The 23,502-nt window shown below is 34.1% G+C and overlaps 1 protein-coding gene and 1 long non-coding RNA gene across 3 annotated transcripts; both read right to left on the bottom strand.

The window, feature by feature from the left end:
• Window positions 1–344: 344 nt before the first annotated feature.
• Window positions 345–15,942, bottom strand: LOC143445292 (uncharacterized). Of its 2 annotated transcripts, none has more exons than XR_013113806.1 (8): window positions 15,856–15,942; window positions 10,941–13,711; window positions 10,212–10,366; window positions 9,918–10,015; window positions 9,651–9,769; window positions 4,219–7,914; window positions 3,284–4,045; window positions 345–2,750 (listed from the first exon to the last, which is right to left on the bottom strand). It is a non-coding gene; the product is annotated as an uncharacterized LOC143445292 (long non-coding RNA). The 2 variants fall into 2 exon arrangements; XR_013113807.1 differs by having other exon boundaries at window positions 3,284–3,644; window positions 7,284–7,914.
• LOC143445286 (uncharacterized) lies at window positions 15,789–22,461 on the bottom strand. Its single transcript, XM_076944269.1, has 7 exons — window positions 22,320–22,461; window positions 19,986–20,091; window positions 19,647–19,744; window positions 19,379–19,498; window positions 18,527–18,707; window positions 16,609–16,705; window positions 15,789–16,496 (listed from the first exon to the last, which is right to left on the bottom strand). The coding sequence occupies exons 3-7, from the start codon at window positions 19,708–19,710 to the stop codon at window positions 16,302–16,304; spliced, it is 657 nt and encodes a 218-aa protein (XP_076800384.1). The 5' UTR covers window positions 19,711–19,744; window positions 19,986–20,091; window positions 22,320–22,461; the 3' UTR covers window positions 15,789–16,301.
• Between the last annotated feature and the right edge of the window lie 1,041 nt (window positions 22,462–23,502).

The raw sequence follows: 23,502 nt of genomic DNA, 5'->3' as shown, positions 1-23,502 counted from the left end.
AACTAAACTAGGCTAAAAAAGTAATTTAATGTTTTCTCGGTTTGAAACTGTAGAGTCTTCATCATGATAATGGGGCCCAGGCATGAGAAACTACTGGTTAAACTTCAAAAAGCTACAAACAAACGTTTTTACAAAGTTTTTTATAAAACACAATGTGAATTTGTTTGATATTTACCGTTGGTTACCTTGTTACTTATTCTGTTACTTATCTTTGCAGATGAAGTTGCTCATACCTACTATACATAACCACCAATTCCTTTTCTTGTATGTAGATGAAATTGTTTGCCAATGATGAATAAATAACTATGTAAGGCGAGAGGGCTAACCAACTTCATGCCAGTAAATTGTTAGACGTACCTTACAAAACATGTTCAGCAAACTTATGGAAATACGCTTTAGCAACAAAATACATATGGTATAAACTGACGGCAATGTCACAAAGGTTTATGAACTAGCAATTTTGTAGTAAAATTTTGAAAGATGATACACGATAAAGTGATAACAATCAAAACTGATAAGCTATATGAAAACAGAAATTATAAAATGTAAATCGACAAAACTTACACAAATAAAACAACAAACTCGCTCACTTAAAGTTGCTTACTAAAGGATGGCGACGTACGTGCTAGCGTCACAAAAACCTGGACATGGTTATATATGTTACCTGTAAAAGAAGTTTTATGGAACAACTGTACAACTAAACAGATTATGTTTTGTGTCCAGAAAAAGAGTAAACGGCGTTAGCGGTTCATACTAATCAAGTGATTTAAGGTCGCCATAAACATTTACGTTTTCGTATTTTTCTATTTGCTTACTTTTATTTTGAGAGTTTGCTTAATACAGTGACCAATTCTAATAAAAAGTTTTCTTGTTTATGTTCGTTTGTCTTGTTTTTGAATTGGCGATAAGTAAGCGATAAGCAAAACGTTAGGGAACCACTATTAAAGAGACTTAATCTTAATAATCGTGCTCAGGCATGAGAACTCACTGGCTAAGCTACAAAGACTACACGCAAGTTTTATCAAAAAGTTTCACATAAAAAAACAATGTCTAACAAATGTTTACTCATAAAAGAAAGAAATCGCTATATTATTTACCGCCGTGAAGTTGGTTACCTGGTAAAATTCTCTGTTGCTTATTCGCAAATAAAGTTTATTAGCTACTGTAAACTTTGTTACTAACTATTTACTCGTTTTCTTACTCAAAAATAAAGTTGTTAATCCATGGTAAATAAGTAACCAAGTAACCAGATACCAGCTCTACGCCGGTATATTCTGTGACATGTCTAACAAAATATGTACAACAAACTTACGGTTGTACGAATTGGCGGCAAATTATATTTGGTATCAAATAACGGCAATACATTACAGGTTTAGATTAGAAACTAATTAAAATGTACAATTCTAAAAGATAACACACGTTAAACCGATGATAGTTGAGTTTTTTTATTAAACAAGAAATTGTTAAAATATAAATGAACAAAACTTACACAACAAAAACAGCAAACTCAGTTGCTAAAATTTGCTAATGAAATGAAAGCAATACAGTCTCGCATAAACCTGGTTATCTTGCCTGCTGTAAAATTTCTTTATGACCAAACAGGTTTATTAATACGCGCAGAGAAGCGATAAATGGCGTCCACAGGCGGACAAAATCAAGCGATTTTTACAAACCTAAGCAAGTGAATCATATGGTCGATATAAAAAATTATATTTTCGGTTTAGAATATTCCTTTTTTGTCTTTTCAGGCTTGGAAAATGTATTTTGCTATTTTGTAGTTGAAAACGCTTTTAAATGCTGTTAACTCTATATTCGCTCAGTATAATTGGCCCAAATTTGACCGGAAACAAGGCATTAGGCAATTGCATGGTATACCTTAATGAAACTTTTCAGCCTTCTCCCTTTGAACTTTCCGAACCAAAATAGCCTAAATTACAGTTTAAATTTGATGTGGCATCTAAAATCAACCGCAACAAAAATCTACCCAGCCCTGAGTAAAGAAATACGAACCATGGGCCTTATTTGCTGCAGGTGTTATATAATTTAAGCGTCAAAACACTAAGGCTGCAATAAAGTCAATATTGCAATAAAACAAAATAGAGCACAAATAATTTCAAATCAGTTATTAATTCCAGTGATACCTCAGAACCCGAACGTCTTTCACTCAAAAAACTTGAAATCCGAACAATTTTTAAGAGTAAATTTTGTTTCATAAAAACCGAATTTTTCCTTGAAAATCGAACATAATCAACGCCTAAATGTGCTTAGGCAACTCTGTTATTGGAAATCAACTATAACATGAAAGCAGTTGGAATCCAATAAATTTTTTCATTCTCTTTGCCTTAATTTTTATAATTTTAAATTTAATACACTGTTTTGGAAGTCAAATGTTTTATAACTTAAACGAGTTCTTGGAGCGAATTAATTTTAGGTTCTGAGGTGAAAATACAAGTTAAATCATCGCTAACTGAAAAATTTGATTCCATATTCCAGGGATACATGTTTAAATCCCAAATAGGCTATAGGCTTATGTTTTTTTCTTGGTATTTTTGGTAGTTTTCAAAGAATTCTATTCTTGTGGCCTAAACAAACAGACAAAACAGATCGAATTTCTGGCTAACTCAGTGCCCGTCGAAATCCCAGCCTTATATCTAATCCAAAAGATGAAGACGCAATAAAGCCCATTATCCAGAATCACTTGGCTAATTGCGTCGTTGGCATTTTAAATGCACATCTTGCCGTCCAACATCCTGTTTTTTCACAAATTAAAACTACATTGCATAAATGCGATCACAACAAAAAGCTTATTATCAACAGTCAAAAAAAATCAAGCCGACCATAAACATGTGTTACACTTGTTTTTGCCCTGTGCCTATTGCGTTTCTCCCTTGCGGCCGATTGCGCGTTCTCGTGGTTAATTAAGCACATGTGTCTTTTATCGACGTGTGTCCGACAAGTAGTTGGACTGACAGTTTTGTATTGGAGCTCCTGAAATGAGCTGTGTGAACGGAAACTTGACTTAACTGCTTTTAAATAAAAGATGTGCCTGTAATTCTAAGAGTGAGGACAACAAAAGGTAACACATGTATAAGAACCTCTCCAAAATGTAGCAGATATCAGCAACTCAAAGGCTTTAATTTAATGGTGTAGTTTACTTTACTCATTTTAATTTTGATGTAATTCCTTTTTTAATCTCATTTTTATACTTTTTTAATCCAACTCAGGTTATTATCCTTTCTCGGTCTAAAAGTACAAAGTAAATAAGAAACAAATCGTCACTTACCAAACAATTTGATCTGGTGTCCCCAGTCCATTAAGTAGGCTATATGATTGTGAAACTTGATTCGACTTCAGAGTAAAACTGCGAGTAAACACAATTTACCGTTTATAAAATGAATGCTACATATCCTCTCTTCCCGCAACACCACGAAAATGTATATAAGCCTACAGTAGAGCCTAGGACTATTTTACTAGAGCACGTTGCGGCAAGCACTAGCTCATTTAGAGAGGGTTATTGTGAAAATATAGAATTCCAATCTTTGAGCGAAAAGCGTTTTTCTTCTCCAGTCGTTGTCGTTCATCATATTTGCTTCCTTGTGACTCCTTGTCGGCTACAACCGATGCATTACTTACTACTGTGGAATCTGCAACATCATTTATTATCAATTTCATAACAATGATTTATAAAACAATAACCACACTTAAAAATAGTGGGCACATTATCAAACACAATAGGTTGCCTGTCACTATGGTTACCAAACTATTAGATTTAGGAAAAAAATTCCGACAGCTTTTATGAAGAGAGCAAATCGCGCATTGCATGATTTGATTCGTGGACATTGGAAAATTTTTCCATAAAATTACAACATTGAGTGGTTGGTCACGTAAAGGAGGGCTGGCTTGATTTTGGTTCAGTTGTTTGCTTTTAGCAAACAAAATCGAATTTGGAAAAAATCAAATTTATTGGGAACTACCATTCAGAGTTCTTCGCGGATATACGTTTCATGCAATCACCAGTCCCGCATAGATATCAACAGCCCCCGTTCTGCACACAAATCTGTTAATTTGCGGGTTCTCATTTCTATTTAAGTAGGCCTATATGGTTTCATACTATTTGGTGGATAAACAAACAAGCAAATATATATCGCAGTTAAGATATCCGGAGCAGATTTTACTTAAAATAGAACATTATTTGATGAAACTGAATAGGTATAGTACCTTTTACTCAATATCGAGAAGATTGAAAAGAAAGTGCTTTCTTCAAAATGGTGAAAAAGGCTCCAACGAGCTTGTCAGCTTACAGGTTCAAAATCACTCAAGCATAACAGTTTTCTTATTTGCTTTCAGAATGGTGAGTAAAAAGCTATACCAACTAAACAAGCTCAAACAAAAGTTACAATTTTCAGCATAACGTCATCAACCTCATCCAGATGTGCGTCTATCAGATTGTCACTATACATGTCATGGATATTTATCAGTTGATAATGTGATAGCAATAAGCAGTGTCGAGAGCTGCATGCTGCTTACTATTGCATTAAACAATCACACAACACAAAAGAGTGAGAAAGGTTTAACCTTCAATTCGTTTCTTGGTTTTGTGGTTATGAAGTAATTGTTGTCGCTGAAATTGACTCATTGAAATCGTTCGGTAAAAGTGAAACCTTTCTCGTTTCTTGTTCATAGATCTTGTTTTCAAATTGGCTGCTGGTTGTAAACGTGACGTGCATAAATTAGCCTGAGGGTTTTGTTCAAAGACTGTGCAGTTACGGCTTCCTTTTTGTTTTTCTTTCAAAAACAACCAATTTGCCATTTCAGTAAACTTAGGTAGGCTAAACAAAGTGAGTTAACGCTTTCTTTGTAGAAAACTACAAAGACTTTGTTATGATAATCGTGCCCAAACACATCAAACCACTAACAAAACTACAAAAGTTACAAACAAACTTTTCTACAAATTTCTTACAAAAAGCAGTGTATAGCCCACACAGGTTTACACATAAACTAGTTACAATGTATAAATTAAGCTAGTTAAAATGCACAATCTTAAAAGATGATTCACAAAAAAGTGATAGAAGTCCAATTTAATAAAGAAGTCTACATTAAAAATAGTATTTATAAAATGTAAATCGATGAAACTTATACAAATAAAGCCACACACTCACTCACCAAATTTGGTTTGTAAATTGATTGCAATGAACATACTAGTTTCGTAAATACCTGGCTATATTTTCTGTAGCAGAACTTGTTTGAAGTAGTTATAAAACAAACTGTTGTTTTATGTGTACAAAAAATGCAAAAATGAGGTAAATCACGCACCCAGTCCTTATTAATCAATTGATTTTTTTAAAACTAATCAAGCAATATAGGGATATATAGCACTATCCCATTGTGTCCCATTGTGCAATATCCCATTGCTGCAGTGAACATTTCTGTTTTAATCTTTTCCCATTTGGAAAACTTAGTTTTCGCATTTTCAAATTTGGAAAATTGTATTTTGTTATTTTCATAGTTTAAAATATTCGTATTGGTAATTTTTATAGTTTAAAAATTTGTGTAACACAGTGACCAATTTAAATTCAAATCTTTGTCGTATTTTGTTTACACATCTTGTTTTCAATTTCGCTGCGGTTTTAAATGCGACACGCATAAATTACCCTGCAGGTTTCGTTCAAAATCTGCACATTTTCATCTTCCTCTTTTCTCTGGACATGACCAAGTTGCCGTTTCAGTAAACTTAGGTATAGGCCAATAAAAGCAAGTTAACGTTTTCTTTGTAGAAAACTATTGGCAGGAGTTCCCAAACTGGTACACATGAACACACAACGGTACATTTGGATCTTTCAAGGGGTACGTTAGTCCCGAGAAAATATTTTAAACTCATTTTTCTTTGTACAATTAACTACAGTTGAACGTGCGACATTTTTCACATTTTATCGAAGTTGAAATCGCACTGTTTTGCTTTTTTGAAGGGCACTTTGCACTATATATCCTTGTCTGGTGGATTTCATGTTTTCAAACCAGCAGGAAATTTATAGACCTATAGCAATTGATGTCGTAACTATTACAGCTAGAGGGTCCTTTGTCGAAAACAATAAAGATAGTTGAAGCACGGATCCGACCAGTGTTGTAAGTCGGGCCGGGCTTTTCGGGTCGGGTTCAGGTTCGGGGTTAAATTTGACAAATCATTGTGCCAAATTCTGGTCTTAATTTATACTCGCAATACTCGCACTCTGCCACCGCCACAACAGCTTTGTGTCGTAATTTCATTTTCTTTACACAAATCTGCATACGCGCCGAGTAATAAAAACCTATTCTAGTCTTTAAAGACAGATTTGATTCAATACAAATAACAAGCTAAATAGAAAACGCAAAATTAACCAGGGTTAGTTTGCACGGTTTGAAACAGAAATATATTTCACCTATACACCTATAGGCATCATCAGCTTGTTGGAATGAATAAAATAACATTAAAACACAACCATAACCATTATTGATGATAATATTTTATGTTACTTTATTTTATTTATTCCGACATACTGATGATGCGTGTAGGTATAGAGGTGAAATATATTTCTGTTTCAAACCGTGCAACCTGACCCTGGGTTATTTCAATTTTTCTATTTAGCTTATAGTGCAGCTTGCAGTCCCAGTGGACGTTTACTTCTATATACTGACCGCTGTTTGAAGTGCTGATCCAAGGTTGCTACAAACGCTTACCAATAACAAGAATTGATAACAGTTATCAATTTAAGTAATTTTTTGCAGTGCTGTAATGTTTATAAGCTGGTTGTGGAAAAGTGCGTTAGTTGTATAGCATCACAAGATCGTCGTGGCAAGTAAAAGCGTGAAAAAAGTATTAGCGGTGCATGCAAACCAACATAAAATAGTCAAAAGGGTAACAATAAACAAAACGTTTATAACCAGTGTTATAGACTTAACCATGAAAACTGTGCTCTGACATGAGAAATCACTGGCTTAACTACTGAGGTTATAAGCAAACTTTTTCTTTAAAATTTCTGATAGAGAAACAATATATACATAGGTTACACATTAAAGAAAGAAATCGGGATGTAATTTTTCGGCGTTAAACTGATAACCTGGTTAATTGTTCTATTACATATTGGCAGACAAAGTTGATTTCCTACATCTTAGTTTTCTACTTCTTTTTCTTATCCCTATAGATGAAGTTGTTTATCAAAGGTCAATAAATAAACAAATAACCGGTAACCAACTTTACTTCGGTATACTACTAAGTATATCTAACAAAATATGTACAATAAACTTACTGGGGCACGCTTTGGCAGCAAAATTCATTTGGCAAAATGGTAATGATATATTTTAGGCTTATAAGCTAATTACAATTCTAAAAGATTACACACGTTAAACCGATAAAAGTCCAAATTAATAAAACAATTTAAAAAGAATCTGATAAAATATAAATCGACAAAACTTACACAACAAAAAGAACAAACTCGTTTGCTACAATGTGCTGATAAAATAAAAGCAATTTTGTCTTGGAAAAACTTAACTGTCTTGCCTGCAGCAGAATTTATTTATGACCTAACAGGTTTTGTGATGCGCGCAGAGAAGCGATAAAAGGCGTTCACGATTAGAAATAATTTCAAACGAATTTTATTCAATCTATAATCAAGTGATTAACAGGGTTACTATAAAAAATTCTGTTTTCGAATTTTTAATTTGGAAAATAACGTAGTTGTATCTTCAGGTTTGCAGGTTTTGTAGCAGAAAATGAAGGGTTATTAATGAACAATATTGGGTACATACAGGAAAAATGACTACACCAAGGATATGCTTCAATGCAGTTACCATTCGGCATGGAGTTGGATAGGGATGTGTGATGCTATCATCCTTAATCAAACTCCGCAACGAGATGCTATTCTAAAAAGTTGTAAAAACCTGCAAAGGAATAAAGTTAAGTGGCACTTATTGTGACTACAATCCAAAATATACTGAAAGCACTATTTTAATGGCCAGTTTTCCACCGTTGCTACAATTAATACTGACTCACTATGCTCAAAATGCAAAGATTATGGAATGAAGTTACAATATGTAATTGCCCGACTAACACAACATGCGTATGCAAATCCAAACCTGAAAGTCCTATACTTAAACAGACAATAAACAAAACATTGCAGTAATTTTAAAAATATCAATATTTTTCAAATAAAATTACTAAAGATGGGAAAACTGAATAAGAGATAAAAAGAAGAAGGATAGGAAAAATGAAAGCAAAACTTCGGTATGCAGAATGTTTTTGAGATGGGACATCTTGAAATTAAAGATTCGGATTTTGAGATGCTATGCGTGTTCTATTTTTATTCATGGTTGTCAAGTGTGGACTTATTCCAATGTAACCAAACAAGCCAGAGGCGTAGCCAGGTTTTTAAGTTAGGGGAAGTGAGCTTTGTAAAAAGGCGCCATGACGATACCAAAGTTAACACAATTCTTTAAAGCTTCTTTCATCCTCCGTCATTTTATCAGAGAATCTTTTCGTTTTCGTTTTCGTTTTCGTTTTTCTTTTCTGTAACTCCTATATTCTGTATTAATATTGCACTTTTGGGCCAATTCTGTTGCTTCTTTTTCGATTTTGTCTAAATGACATACATACTCAGCTCGACTGTTTTTCATGTCATCTTCAAAACCCTAATTATGGTAGCAGCCATTACCAATCTAAACTGATTTTCTGTAAGTATGCTGTGGACAGACGAAAAGTTTTCTGTAACAATTTATTCCAAAATATAAGGGAAACTAAGATTTCATATGTGCTTAATGTTTCACTCCACCGTCAATAATTTTTTATAAAGTCCTTTTTATAGTTGGAAGATTTTGCAAAATAGCCTCAACTACCGACTCATTTGAAGACCGTTTGGTATCAGAAAGTTCCTTTCACGTCAGTGTAGAAAATTCAAACGTTGTTCTTCCTTTAGAATGGAAATACGAGGTAAGCTATCAGAATAAAAGGAATAAACACACTTTGGACTTTCAAAAAAAACTTCGCATGAGTGTTGGGAGTTTTGAACAATTGAAAAGGCGCCAATTTTGAAAAACATATCCTCAGTGGGAGAGGCCGCTCTCCTGCTTTCTTACTGGCTACACCACTGCTGCAAGCGATTGAGTTGTGGTGTATTAAAAGACTGGTAAAGATTAGTTGGGTAGAAAGATCACCAGTTGGACGTGCCACACAGTATAATGCTAATGAGGTAATGCTAATAAGGGCAAAAGCCAAAAAAATTCACGACAAAACGCTATTTCATTCTTCAAATGTAAAAAAAAATATTGAATTGTTTGTGAATATTTTGAACAAAATATTACATCAGCAAATGTTTGATGGTATTGTCGTGTGCCACTGGAGAAATAATATTTCAGTAAAAAAACACAGTAAATTTTATAAGAGAAAATCTACTTAAAAAAGTATCTGCATAATTGTGTACCATTAACTGAGGAAGTGCGTTGACTTCAATAAAAGACAGAACAGATCTATGTCAGAAAGCATAGCTTGGCTTATTGGTGTAGAAAACCATTTCTTGGAAATTATGATATTACCAAAAGTAATATTGCTGTCAATGAAACTGCAATATGCCAACCATGTAATTCACAAAAATTTCAAATATGCTTTATTGGAGCAAACCTACATTGACAGGACGGAACCTTCTGACGTCTACCATAAACCTTCATCCACATTTTTTCGTATCGAAAACTGTCGTAGAACTTTCATGATCATCAAATGACGGATGTTGGCATCGGTTGTTGTCTGTTACAACACAAAATATATTTATTCAAAACATAAAATTTTATAAATCGATATCCAAAATTAACTAATAAGTTACATCAACTTTAATTGTCTATTATTTTGTCACACAAACGATGCCTATAGCAATAATAAACATGACATGTCTCACTACGCCGTGGTGTGTTCTTTAGACAGCGACTCTTGTTCATCTTTCTATCAGAATTTTCATACATTTATAGGGTTGATGATTATGTATAAAGAGTGTATCTGTAATAATGAAAAATTCATTTCACCATAGTTTCTTAATTTTATACAATTATCGTGATGCCTGTTATCATATTGGCTCGTAAAGATACAGTGTCAAGGTACACATACCTTAGGTAAGAAAACGTTTAATGGCCTAGATTTCACTCTAATCTCATTGCAATTACTAACAATTAGCACCAAATCATATTTTACGTACTTGACAATATCGATATTGTCAAAAACATTTCCAAAAATGTAGTATATACATATTAAATTGTCTTAAGTCCGTTGAACTCCAAAGATTTTTCAGGTCTGTTTTGATCAGCAGAGACTGATTTCGGAAGTCGAGTACTTGACTATATTTGAAAGGAACTGCGTAAATAAATGGAGGATGCATGAATCTTCTGACTTGTTTATTGACGAGCATAATCGTTCTATTTCTAAAAGTCCATAAACTGAATATGATCGATCATAGAGAGAGTGAAATGGCTGAAAATTTTTTAGCTTAAAATTTATAAATTTTATATAAGCAAAAAAACAGATTTTTTTTATTCAGCAACAACGTGACAAGTTATATGTATGATTGCTTTGCTTGTCCTCAGTTGTTTTGCTAAGTTGAAAGTGAGTAGAATCAGAATTGCGCAGATTTCAAAACCTGTTTTTGGTATTTTCGTACGAATCCGAATATTTTTCGAACTGGCACATTTTTTAAGCTAGCACAAGGTGCTATTGATGCTAAATTGCGGAGGTTAATAACCAATTCAAAAACAGCAAAACGGCTTCGTCAACAATCATTATGTTGTTGTAGAAGTGGATATGAACGATACGAGTTATATTTTTAGAAGCAGGAACGTATGGGCGCATTTGAAATGAATCATATCCATAGTCTATGTCATGCAAATAACATGTAGGTTGTAGCTCCAGAACTTACCTACTTAGAACTTACCTACAGAACTTACGTACTAAGTTAAAATGCAAAACGTAAGACAAGAGTTGTTTGTAAGGACCCATCAGGTTTTAGCCAAAATGTTGTTTATTGATGCGGATCGAGAAGTTTTGGAATAACTTGAAACGCATTGATGTTTAGAAGTATAGGCTACACATACGACAATATTCTCATGTTTTGAGCAGAAATTATTCGTTGTAACACCGGAATTAAATCAATCCTGTTGTTACACGTACCTGTCTTTCAACGCATTGTGGGCCCCCAAAATTCCTGGATCCCCTGCTGCAGTCCAGTCAGCTACTTCCTTAATCTTCATAGACGATATGTTACACTGTGTAACGTTAGCAAACGATATAAACTAACCTATTCTGACTTGCCCCTAAAAAATCTACACAAGATTTCGTGTTAAAAATGACGGCTGTGTATAGTTGTACTTGATAGTAACCGTATTCATAAACCATATTGATGTTGTATCAACCTGTTTGTGAGGCACTATAGTTTTGTGGGATAAGCTGTTTGTTACTATTTAAATGTTTTTACTTTTATTAAGTTTTATTTTATAGTGTGTGAGTGCATTGTTTGTTTATTATGTTTACATCAATGTAAACAGCTACTGGCGTAGTGAAGTTATTCTACGTTTGGGCTTTTAGTGAAGAGCAGAAACTAAGTGTTGTAAAGTAAAGCCTTCTTTTGGGCATTGGATTTTGTTGTTTTTAGCGAGCTTTTACGCCCGAGCTTCCGGTACGTTTTTAGTGTAACTCTGCAAAATACGTTATCAGCTGCTTTTCGTTTTGCTGTTTTAACAATTTTTTTACCGCTATTAATCAGTTATCAACCGTTCTCTGGTTTTACTCGGTTGGCTGTAAATTCGAGAAACCAACCTGGTAGAGTTCCACGCCCCGACCACCGGCAGACAGTCGAAAATAAGTTTTACATATACATATTATTTATACACTTTACTTTTGGCAAAAATCAATTACCAGCCATTTTGAGACTGTAGTTAACGCATCAGAACGTGACATACGTCACGAGACAGACCATGCATAGCAGAGTCGTAAATAAATCATCAAATTCGACAGTTATGAAATGATCTTTTAGTCAAAATAATCACATTTGAGTAGCAAATCAAATCAATTATCTTTAGACTCGAATCCAGCACTGAAGATATTAACGAATTCGCTACAAGATACCTGCAGAAAAAAAAGCCCGCTAATTTTTAAACGCTTTTAGCTTTATATTTCTTCATTGTATTTGACCCAAGTTTGGCTGGAAACATGGCCCAATGTACAATTGCATGATATACCTTAATGAAATTGCGTTGAAATTCAACTGCGTTTGAAAATTCCTGTGGCATCTAAAATTAACCGCAACAAAAATCTAACCAGCCCTGAGTAAAGAAATACAAACCACGGGCCTTATTTGCTGCAGGTGTCTTATAATTTAAGCGTCAAAACACCAAGGCTGCAATAAAGTCAACATTGGAATAAAATCAAATAGAGCACAAATAACTTCAAATCAGTTATTAATTCCAGTGATACCTCAGAACCCGAACGTCTTTCACTCAAACAACTCGAAATCTGAACATTTTTTAATGGTACATTCTGTTCCATAGAAACCAAGCTTTGGAAACTCGAACATAATCAACGTCTAAATGTGCTTAGGCAACTCCGTTACTGGAAATCAACTATAACATTATAGCAGTTGGTATCCAATAAATTTTTTCATTGTCATTTTCTTTTCTTTAATTTTTATATTTTTAAGTTTGTATGCAGCCTATATAGGTTATATTGTGATGCTAGGCTAGGCTATTTTAAGCATAGACTATTGTAATTTAAGTTGAAGGATTAAAACAGATTGTTTTTGCCTAAAATCTGAATCTTTGAAATTTGATGTGGATATTTTGGTATCTGTGATCAGATCTTTGTATTCACTTTTTTCATTGGTACACTCTTTTGGAAGTCAAATGTTTTACAACTTAAACGAGCTCCTGGAATGAATTAATTTCAGGTTCTGAGGTGAGAATACAAGTTAAATCATCGGTAGCTTAAAAATTTTATTCTATATTCCAGTAATACATGTTTAAATCCCAAATAGACTATAAGCTTATGTTCTTTCCTTGTTTATTTGGGAAGTTTTCAATGAATTCTATTCTTGTGGCCTTATCCGAACAGGTGCAGCAGATCGAATTTCTAGCTAACTCAGTGCCCGTTGAAGTTTCAGCCTTACAACTAAATCAATAGATGAACACGCAATAAAGCCCATTATCCAGAATCACTTGGCTAATTGCGTCGTTGGCATTTTAAATGCACATCTTGCCGTCCAACATCCTGTTTTTTAACAAATTAAATCTACATCGCATAAATGCGATCACAACAAAAAGCTTATTACCAACTATCAAAAAGTATTAAAGCCGACCATAAACACCAAGAAAGAAAACAACCGAAATCGTATCAATGTGGGAAGAAAAATGAATGGGCTACACATATAAACAATACATAAGAACCTCTCCAAAATTTAGCAGATATCAGCACCTCAAAGGCTTTAATGTAACGGTGTAGTTTACTTTAATAACTTCACTTTTGATGTATTTCCGTTTTTAATCTAATTTTCAAGCTTTTTTAATCCAACTCAGGTTATTATCCTTTCTCGGTCTTAAAAGTACAAAGTAAATAAGAAACAAATCGTTTACTTACCAAAAAATCTGATCTGGTGTCCCCGGTCCGTTAAGTAGACTATATGATTGTGAAACTTGATTCAACTTCAGAGTAAAACTGCAAGTAAACAAAGTTTACCGTTTATGAAATAAATCTTACATATACCCTTTTCCCTCAACACCACGAAAATATATATAAGCCTACAGCAGAGCCTAGGACTATTTTACTAGAGCACGTTGCGGCAAACACTAGCTTATTTAGAGAGGGTTATTGTGAAAACATAGAACACCAATCTTTAAGCAAAAAGCGTATTTCTTCTCCAGTCGTTGTCGTTCATCATATTTGCTTCCTTGTGACTCCTTGTCGGCTACAACCGATGCATTACTCACTACTGAGGAATCTGCAACACCATTTATTACCAATTTCATAACAATGACATGATTCAAGAATAATGGGTACATTGTCAAACACAGTAGGTTACCTGTCACTATGGTTACCTAACTAGTATATTTAGCAAAAAACTTCTGACGGCTTGTATCAACAGAGTAAATCGCGCATTGCATGTTTTGATTTGTGGACATTGGAAAATTTTTTCGATAAAGTTGCAGTATTGAGTCAACAAACAGTCAAACAACACAAAGGAGTGAGAAACGTTTGCCCTTCAGTTCGTTTTTTGGTTTTTGTCATTATGAAGTAATTGTTGTCGCTGAAATTGGCTCATTGAAATCGTTCGGTCATAGTAAAACTTTTCTCGTTTCTTGTTCATAAATCTTGTTTTAAAATTGGTTTGTGGTTGTAAACGTGACGTGCATAAATTAGCCTGAGGGTTTTGTTCAAAGACTGTGCCGTTACGGCTATCTTTTTGTTTTTCTTTCAGTAATACGGTACACTGTCGAATATCAATTCAAATCTTTGTAGTATTTTGTTTCCACATCTTGCTTTCAAATTTGCTGCTGTTTTAAATGCGACACGCATAAATTACCCTGCACGTTTTGCTCAAAGTCTGCACATTTTCATTCTCATTTTTTTTCTGGAAATGACCAAGTTGCCGTTTCAGAAAACTTAGATATATGTTAATTAATGCAAGTTAGCCTTTTCTTTGTAGAAAACTATTGGCAGGGTTTCTCAAACTGGGACACATGAACCCACAACTTTCGGGCCTAAGTTAGGCTTCAAATAAATAGTTATCGGTTTCAGGCTTGCATATTCTGGTTCTAGTTAACAATATAAGCCCCGTTTACATGTCTGAATCCGCCATTTTTGGTTAATCCAGTCTTTAAAGACAGATTTGATTCTATACCAATAATAAGCTAAATAAAAAAATGAAAATTAACCAGGGTCACTTTGCACGGTTTGAAACAGAAATATATTTCACCTATATACCTATACGCATCATCAGGTTGTCGGAATGAATAAAATAAAATTAAAACATAACTATAATCATTATTGATGATCGTAATGATTTTATGATCGTGTTTTTATGTTATTGTACTTTATTTATTCCGACATACTTATGATGCGTATAGGTATAAAGGTGAAGTATATTTCTGTTTCAAACCGTGCAACCGGAACCTGGGTTATTTCAATTTTTCTATTTAGCTTATAATGCAACTTGCAGTCCCAGTGGACGTTTACTTCTATATACTGACCACTGTTTGAAGTGCTGATCCAAGGCTGCTACAAACGCTTACCAATAGCAAGAATTGATTACAGTTATCAATTTAAGTAATTTTTTAACAATGCTGTAATGTTTTATAAGATAGTGGTGGAAAAGTGCGTGAGTTGTACAGCACCACACGATCGTCGTTGCAAGTAAAAGCGTGAAAAAAATGTTAGCGGTGCATGCAAACTAACATAAAATAGTCAAAAGGGTAACAGTGAACAAAACGTTTATAACCAGTGTTATAGACTTAACCATGACAACTGTGCCCTGACATGAGAAATCACTGGCTAAACTACAGAGGTTCATGCAAACATTTTGTTTTAAATTTCTGATAAAGAAACAATATATACACAAGTTACACATTAAAGATAGAAGTCGGGATGTAATTTTCCGGCGTGAAACTGGTAACTTGGTTACTTGTTCTGTTACATATTGGCAGACAAAGTTGATTTTTTACATCTTAGTTTTCTACTTTTTTTTCTTATCCCTATCGATGAAGTTGTTTATCAAAGGTCAATAAATAAACATATAACCGGTAACCAATTTTTCGTCGGTATACTATTAAGTATATCTAACAAAATATGTACAATAAACTTACTGGGGCACGCTTTGGCAGCAAAATTCATTTGGCAAAATGGTGATGATATATTTTAGGCTTATAAACTAATTAAAATGTACAATTCTAAACGATAACACACGTTAAACTGATAAAAGTCCAAATTAATAAAACACTTTAAAAAGAATCTGATAAAATATAATTCGACAAAACTTACACAACAAAACGAACAAACTCGTTTGCTACAATGTGCTGATAAAGTTAAAGCAATTTTGTCTTGGAAAAACTTAACTGTCTTGCCTGCAGCAGAATTTATTTATGACCTAACAGGTTTTGTGATGCGCGCAGAGAAGCGATAAATGGCGTTCGCGGTTCGAAATAATTCTAAACGAATTTTAATGAATCTATAATAATCAATTGATTATTAGAGTTACTATAAAACAGTCTGTTTTCGAATTTTTAATTTGGAAAATAAAGTAGTTGTATCTTCAGGTTTGCAGGTTTTGTAGCAGAAAATGAAACGTTATTAATGAACAATATTGGGTACATACAGAAAAAATGACGACACCAAGGTCATGCTTCAATGCAGTTACCATTCGGCATGGAGTTGGATAGGGATGTGTGCTGTTACCATCCTTAATCAAACTCCGCAGCGAAATACTTTTCCAAGAAGCTCCGAAAAACTGCAAAGGAATAAAGTTAAATGGCACTGATTGTGACTACAATCCAAAATATACTGACGGCACTAATTCAATGGCCAGTTATGCACAGTTGCTACAATTAATACTGACTTACTATGCTCAAAATGCAAAGATTATGGAATGAAGTTACAGTATGTAATTGACCGGCAAACACAACATGCGTATGCAAATCCAAACCTGAAAGTCCTATACTAAAACAAACAATAAAACATTGGAGTAATTTTTAAAAATATCAATATTTTTGAAATAAAATTACTAAACATGGGAAAACTGAAGAAAAGATAAGAAGAAAAAAAATAAGAAAAATGAAAGCAAAATTTTGGGAATGCAGAATGTTTCTGAGATGGGACATCATGAAACTAAAGATTCGGATTTTGAGGTGCTATGCGTGTTCTATTTTTATTCATGGCTGTCAAGTGTCGACTCATTACAATGTAACCAAACAAGCCAGAGGCGTAGCTAGGTTTTTAAGTTAGGAGGAGTAAGCTTTGTAAAAAGGCGCCATGACGGTACCAAAGTTAACACAATTCTTTAAAGCTTCCTTTATCATCTGTCGTTTCATCATGGAATCTTTTCGTTTTCATTTTTGTTTTTTGTAAATCCTATATTCCGTATTAACATTGCACTTTTGGGCCAATTCTGTTGCTTCTTTTTCGATCTGCTCAAACTGACATTCATACTTAGCTCGACAGTTTTTCATGTCGTCTTCAAAAACCCTAATTATGGTAGCAGCCGTTACCAATCTAACTGATTTTCTATAAGTATGCTGTGAACAGACGAAAAGCTTTCTGTAACAATTTATTCCAAAATATAAGAGAAACTAAGATTTCATATGTGCTTAATGTTTCAAGTATGCTTTTCGCTTCAGCAAGTTGTTTAGCAGCTGTTTAACTGTTTTTGACTTCACCGTCAAATAATTCTTTCTCAAGTCTTTTTTATAGTTGGAAGATTTTGCAAAATCGCCTCAACTATACCGACTCTCTGGAAGCCCGTTTGGTATCAGAAAGTTTCTTTAACATCAGTGTAGAAAATTTATACGTTGTTCTTCCTTTAGTATGGATATTCGAGGTAAGCTACCAGAATAAAAGGAATAAACACATTTCGGACTTTCAAAAAATAACTTCGCATGAGTGTTGGGAGTTTTGAACAATTGAAAAGGCGCCAATTTTGAAAAAAATATGCTCAGTGGGAGAGGCCGCTGCCCTGCTTTCTTATTGGCTACACCACTGCTTCAAGCGATTGAGTTGTGGTGTATTAAAAGACTGGTAAAGATCAGTTAGGTAGAAATATCACCAGTTGGACGTGCTACACAGTGTAATGCTAATGACAAATTTTATAATACAAAGTATAACATTCGCAGAGCATACTCTCCGGTGCAGCAGTGGAAAACTTCCTACGTTAATTTTAGAAGGATTGATTGAAGACAAAAAGGCAAGATAGAGGAAGAAATGGAATAACGTCATTAATCTTAAATTAAATAGACTGGAAAACCAGCGTAGCCAGCTTTTGACTCGAAAACGGTATATGATCATCATGGGTGCAAAAGATTCGTTTTGGTTATTCCTGGTTAAAAAAATTGCATGAAATAATGACATACATATAACTGGTTTTGCATACAAATGGTTTTGGATTTTCAAATGAGTTTACTTTTAACAACCTATCTCGATGCTAGACGTTAATTATAATATTCTGACAATTCGATGAATAATTTTTTACTGTAGGTCGGTTTAATGTAATTTAGGAGAAAGCCGAACGGTAATAAAACTACAAAAAGTAAGTCACAAAGAGGCCTATTGTTTGTGAAAAAAGCACAATTTCAAGATGGTGGCCGGTACTAAAGTTATAATAATAACAACAGTAATTTTTAGTGCAAGAAATTTTCCCAAATTAGCGCTTTTATTTCGGTTGGCAGTGCTGCTGTATTTTGCTAAGTAATGCTGTATAAGAGTAAAGAGTCCTATAAGAGTCCTTCTCTAAAGTATAATAAATTTTGGTATTTGGTTTATTTCTACCGGGATTGTTTGGGCATCTTTCTACGGAGAACGTGAAGTGTATCATGAGAGCCAACATCAACGGGTGGTTTTTGATTCGACGGGGAGTCCTCCGAGGTAGATGTTTCCAATCGTGGCATCTGTGCCATACTTAGCAGCAGCCAACACGGAATCGGTGTGGTTGTCTTTAACCGCATAAAACCTTAATAAAGTGTTAGACTATAACACACCTCAATTGGAACAAACTTATAAATGGAGTTATAATTACAAAGTAAATAAACTCAAACGTATAATGGTTAAAACTGCAAAATGCAGCAAAGCTCAGCCACTTGATTCAAGTAATTGGCTTTAAGAACACATCGTGTATATTGTACAGTATGAAAAGCACTTCACGTTTTACCGGAGTGACATGCTTGTGGCGCAAAAACGCAAAACACACAACGCATCCAAATGCCTAAGGGCAGAAGCCAAAATTCACGACAGAACGCTGTTAGATTTTTCAAATGTAAATGAAAATGTTGAATTGTTTGTGGATGTTTTGAACAAAATACTTCATAAGCAAATGTTTGATGGTATTGTCGTGTGCCACTGGAGAAATAACATTTCAGTAAAAAAACACAGTAAATTTTATAGGAGAAAATCTACTCAAAAAAATCTGCATAATTGTGTAACATTAACTGAAGAAATACGTTGACTTCAATAAAGGACAGAACAGATCTATGTCAGAAAGCATAAACCTGGCTTATCGGTGTAGAAAACCACTTCTTTAAAATTATGATATTACCAAAAGTAATATTGCTGTCAATGAAACTGCAATATGCCAACAATGTAATTCACAAAAATTCCAAATATGCTTTATTGGAGCAAACCTACATTGACAAAACGGAACCTTCTGACGTCTACCATAGATCTTCATCCACATTTTTTTCGAATAAAAAACTGTTGTAGAACTTTCATGATCATCAAATGACGGATGTTGGCATCGGTCGTAGTCTGTTACAACACAAAATATATTTACTCAAAACCTAAAATTTTATAAATCGATATCCAAAATTAACTAATAAGTTACATCAACTTTAATTGACTATTATTTTGTCACACAAAAGATACCTATAGCAATTATAAACATGACATGTCTCACTAAGCCGTGGTGTGTTCTCTAGGCAGTGACTCTTGTTCATCTTTCTATCCGAATTTTCATACATTTCTAGGGTTGATGATTATGTGTAAAGGGTGTATCTGTAATTATGACAAATTCATTTCACCATAGTTTCTTAATTTTATACAATTATCGTGATGCCTGTTATCATATTGGCTCGTAAAGATACAGTGTCAAAGTACACATACAGTAGGTAAGAAAACGTTCAATGGCCTAGATTTCACTCTAATCTCATTGCAATTACTAACAATTAGCACTAAAACATAGGTTATTTACTTGACAATACCGTGATTGTCAAAAATATTTGCAAAAATGTCGTACATATTAAATTGCCTTAATCCCGTTTAACTCCAAAGATTTTTCATTTCTGTTTTGATCAGCAGAGATTGATTTCGGAAGTCGAGAACTTGACCATATTTGAAATGGACTGCGAAATAAAAGGTGGATACATGAATCTTTTGACTTGTTTTTTGACGAGCGCAATCGTTCTATTTCTAAAAGTTTATAAACTGAATATGATCGATCATAGAGAGAGTGAAATGGCTGAAAATGTTTCAGTTTAAAATTTTTAAGTTTTATATAAGCAAAAAAAACAGATTTTTTAATTCAGTAGCAACGTGACAAATTATATGTATGATTGCTTTGCTTGTCCTCAGTTGTTTTGCTGAGTTGAAAGTGAGTAGAATCAGATTTGTGCAGATTTCAAAACCTATTTTTGGTATTTCGTACGAATTCGAATCTTTTCCGAACTGGCACATTTTTATAAGCTAGCACAAGGTACTATTGATGCTAAATTAAGGAGGTTAATAACCAATTCAAGAACAGCAAAAACTGATTCGTCAACAATCATCATGTTGTTGTAGAAGTGGATATGAACGATACGAGTTATTTTTAGAGGCAGAAACGTATGGACGCATTTGAAATGAATCATATCCATACTCTATGTCATGCAAATAACATATAGGCTGTAGCTCCAGAACTTATTTACAGAACTTACCTAATAAGTTAAACTGGAAAACGTAAGACATAAGTTGTTTGTAAGGACCCATCAAGTTTCAGCCAAAACGTTGTTTTTTGATGCGTAAACGTTTTGAAATAACTTGAATCACTTTGATGTTTAGAAGTATAGGTTACACATACGACAACATTTTCATGTTTTGAGTGGAATTTAATCGTTGTAACAGCAGAATTAAATCAATCTTGTTGTTACATGTACTTGTTTTTCAACGCATTATGGGCACCCAAAATTCCGGGGTCCCTGCTGCAGCCCAGTCAGCTGCCCCCTTAATTTTCATATACGATATGTGACACTGTGTAACGTTAGCAAACGTTATAAACTAATCTATTTTGAATTGCCTTAACTTAAAGAAATCTACACAAGATTTCTTGTTAGAAATGACCGTTGTGTATAGTTGTACTTGATAGTAACCATATTTCCGAATCATAATGACATATTAAATATTGTTGTAACCAGTTTACTGACCTGGTTTAGTGCCGCTAGCTGTGTGCAATCTAAAGCCTTCACGACGAAACTTTACTCTGTGCTAGGCTTACAGACACTCCATTTCTAATTCAACAAAGGTTCCTGTCGCTCGAGCCCAAGTTACCGAACTTATTTGTGCGTGCATTGTCCCAAATAAACAGGTTTTTAATTTAGTTTTTAGTTGTTTGTGGTCTTGCCCAAATTTGGAACTGATCATTAATACCTTGCCCAACGTCCGTGGCCAGTGCCACGATTATTAAACCAGGTTCGCAAAATTGGGAGCTGCACATTTCAAACACAAAACTAACGAGCTGATTAATTCTGGTAAATCTACATATGAACACACCAAGGCTGCAATAAAGTCAATCTTTGGTCATCTGCAAACAGAACTTAAACAAATTAACTTTACATTTTTTCTTATGAAAATCGCTTTTTGCAGGTTGAACATTTTAAAACTCAAGCGACTTCCCGAATTAAATTCGAGTTCTGAGGATTGACAGCAAATTAAATTGGTGTAGATTTAAACATATTTCAACAATGTATGTTTAAATCTCAATTAGGCTATATGTTTCTTTCTTATTATCTAGGACAGCGTTCAATGAATGTTGTTTTATGATTTTATCTCAACAGGCGGAACAAACCGAATTCCTGGCCGAACATAAAGTCGCTCGAAACTCCAGCCTTAACTAATGCAAAACATGAACACTCTTTAAGGCTCACTTTCCAACATCACTTGGCTGATTGCGTCGGTGGGATTGAATATGTTTGTTTTTCTTTCCTACATCCTGTTTGTTAACAATCGAAACACATCGCATGAATGCGATCACAACAAAAAGTAGAAGTTTTTCGTCAATTATTACATCAAAAGCCGACACAAAAGACCAAGAAAGAAAACACCCAAAGTCGTAGAAATGTGGGAAGAAAAATTAATGGGTTATAGATATATAATACCTCTATAAAGATCTCTCCAGTTGCCAGCATATAAACATTTAACATTCTACTATTGGTATTGACCAGGGACTCAAAGACATTAATGTAGCCCTACTTTAAATATATGTTTGATATTTATGTTTTTTTATTTAATACCAATATTTGTTTTACTCCAACTTAGGTAATTGTTCTTCCTCTGTTTTAAGGTTATCGTTTAAATAAGAAACAAATTATTCACTTACCAAGCAACTGGTTCTTGTTAAAATGTTCTATGAAGTAAATGATGTGATTCTTGATTAAACTTCAGAATAACACCGAACGAAAACACAATTCACCATTTTCAAAAGAAATCCTAACTTATATTATCTTGTCCGGCAAAAGCACAAAAGTCTCTATAAGAATATGTTACTAGAACCCATTGGTCCAAACATCATAAACTTATTTAGAAGGGGCGATTGGGCCTCGCCCTTTCCTCAGGATCGAAATTTTAGGACGCTATTTTTTAGCGGTTTTCTTGTTTAGTCGTTGCCGTTCATCACATTTTCTTCCTTGTGTCAGTTTGTTGCATTACTTACTACTGTGGAGTCTACAACAGCATTGATATAAATTTTATAACATTTTTTATAACAAAGTATTAAACAGTGACCATTGGACCATGCCCCCTCTGCTCACAAACTTAACTTTTTCAGGCCATGGGTCTAACAACTAACCTTCGATGCAATCCTAAATGTACCAATGGAACCACGCATTGCATTTATTGATTTGGAGACATAGGCTTGCTAACACCATTTCAAAAACTTCCCGGTAAAATTACAACATTGAATGACCGGTTTGCGCGCAGGAAGATTCGTTTTACTGTATTGGTGCAATTGTTCGCTTTTTGGTTTCAAAATTTGCAACATATTGGTTACCAGTTCAGAGCCCAGTGCGTGCACAAATTTCATGCCCGTTCCACACCCACACCAGTTAATTTGCGAATCTCCATTTCTGTTTCAATATCTTTTGCAATACGTGTTGTACGTAGTTATCAATATGTTTACCTGTCCATTACATTGAACGAAATATTGACCATTTCTATAAACACATGGCTTTCCACCGCCATAGTTGCCTATATATGTATGATTAAAATAGGACATTGTTTTGATGAAACTAAACAAGCGTAAACAAAGGTAACGGTTTTCGTCCAAAGTTATCAACTTTATTGCAATGAAACAACTTTGTCTAGCTGCACGTCGGTGATTATTCACGCCGTGGGCATTTACCAGTTGAAAATGTAATAACAGCAAGCAGTGACAAGAACTACGTGCAGCTACTGTAGCTGTTGCAGAAAGCAGTCACAAAACAACAAGGGAATGAGAAAATTTTTGGCCTTCATTCACATTTATGGATTTTTCGTTGTGAATTAAGTGATGTTACTGCAATCGT

Source organism: Clavelina lepadiformis, chromosome 2, assembly GCF_947623445.1.
Source record: "Clavelina lepadiformis chromosome 2, kaClaLepa1.1, whole genome shotgun sequence".
NCBI lineage: Eukaryota > Metazoa > Chordata > Ascidiacea > Aplousobranchia > Clavelinidae > Clavelina > Clavelina lepadiformis.
Note: the sequence above shows the minus strand (reverse complement) of the source record. Positions and strands in the feature narration are given on the sequence as shown.

What these genes read in the sequence shown, in the direction of transcription:
- LOC143445286 (XM_076944269.1), bottom strand. Translation starts at nt 19,710, where the DNA reads ATGTATGAAAATTCGGATAGAAAGATGAACAAGAGTCACTGCCTAGAG. An exon ending in AGAGAACACACCACGGCTTA is followed by an intron (nt 19,499 to 19,646) that starts GTGAGACATGTC and finishes GTGTTGTAACAG; the next exon opens with ACTACGACCGATGCCAACAT. An exon ending in GAAGGTTCCGTTTTGTCAAT is followed by an intron (nt 18,708 to 19,378) that starts GTAGGTTTGCTC and finishes CACTTTATTAAG; the next exon opens with GTTTTATGCGGTTAAAGACA.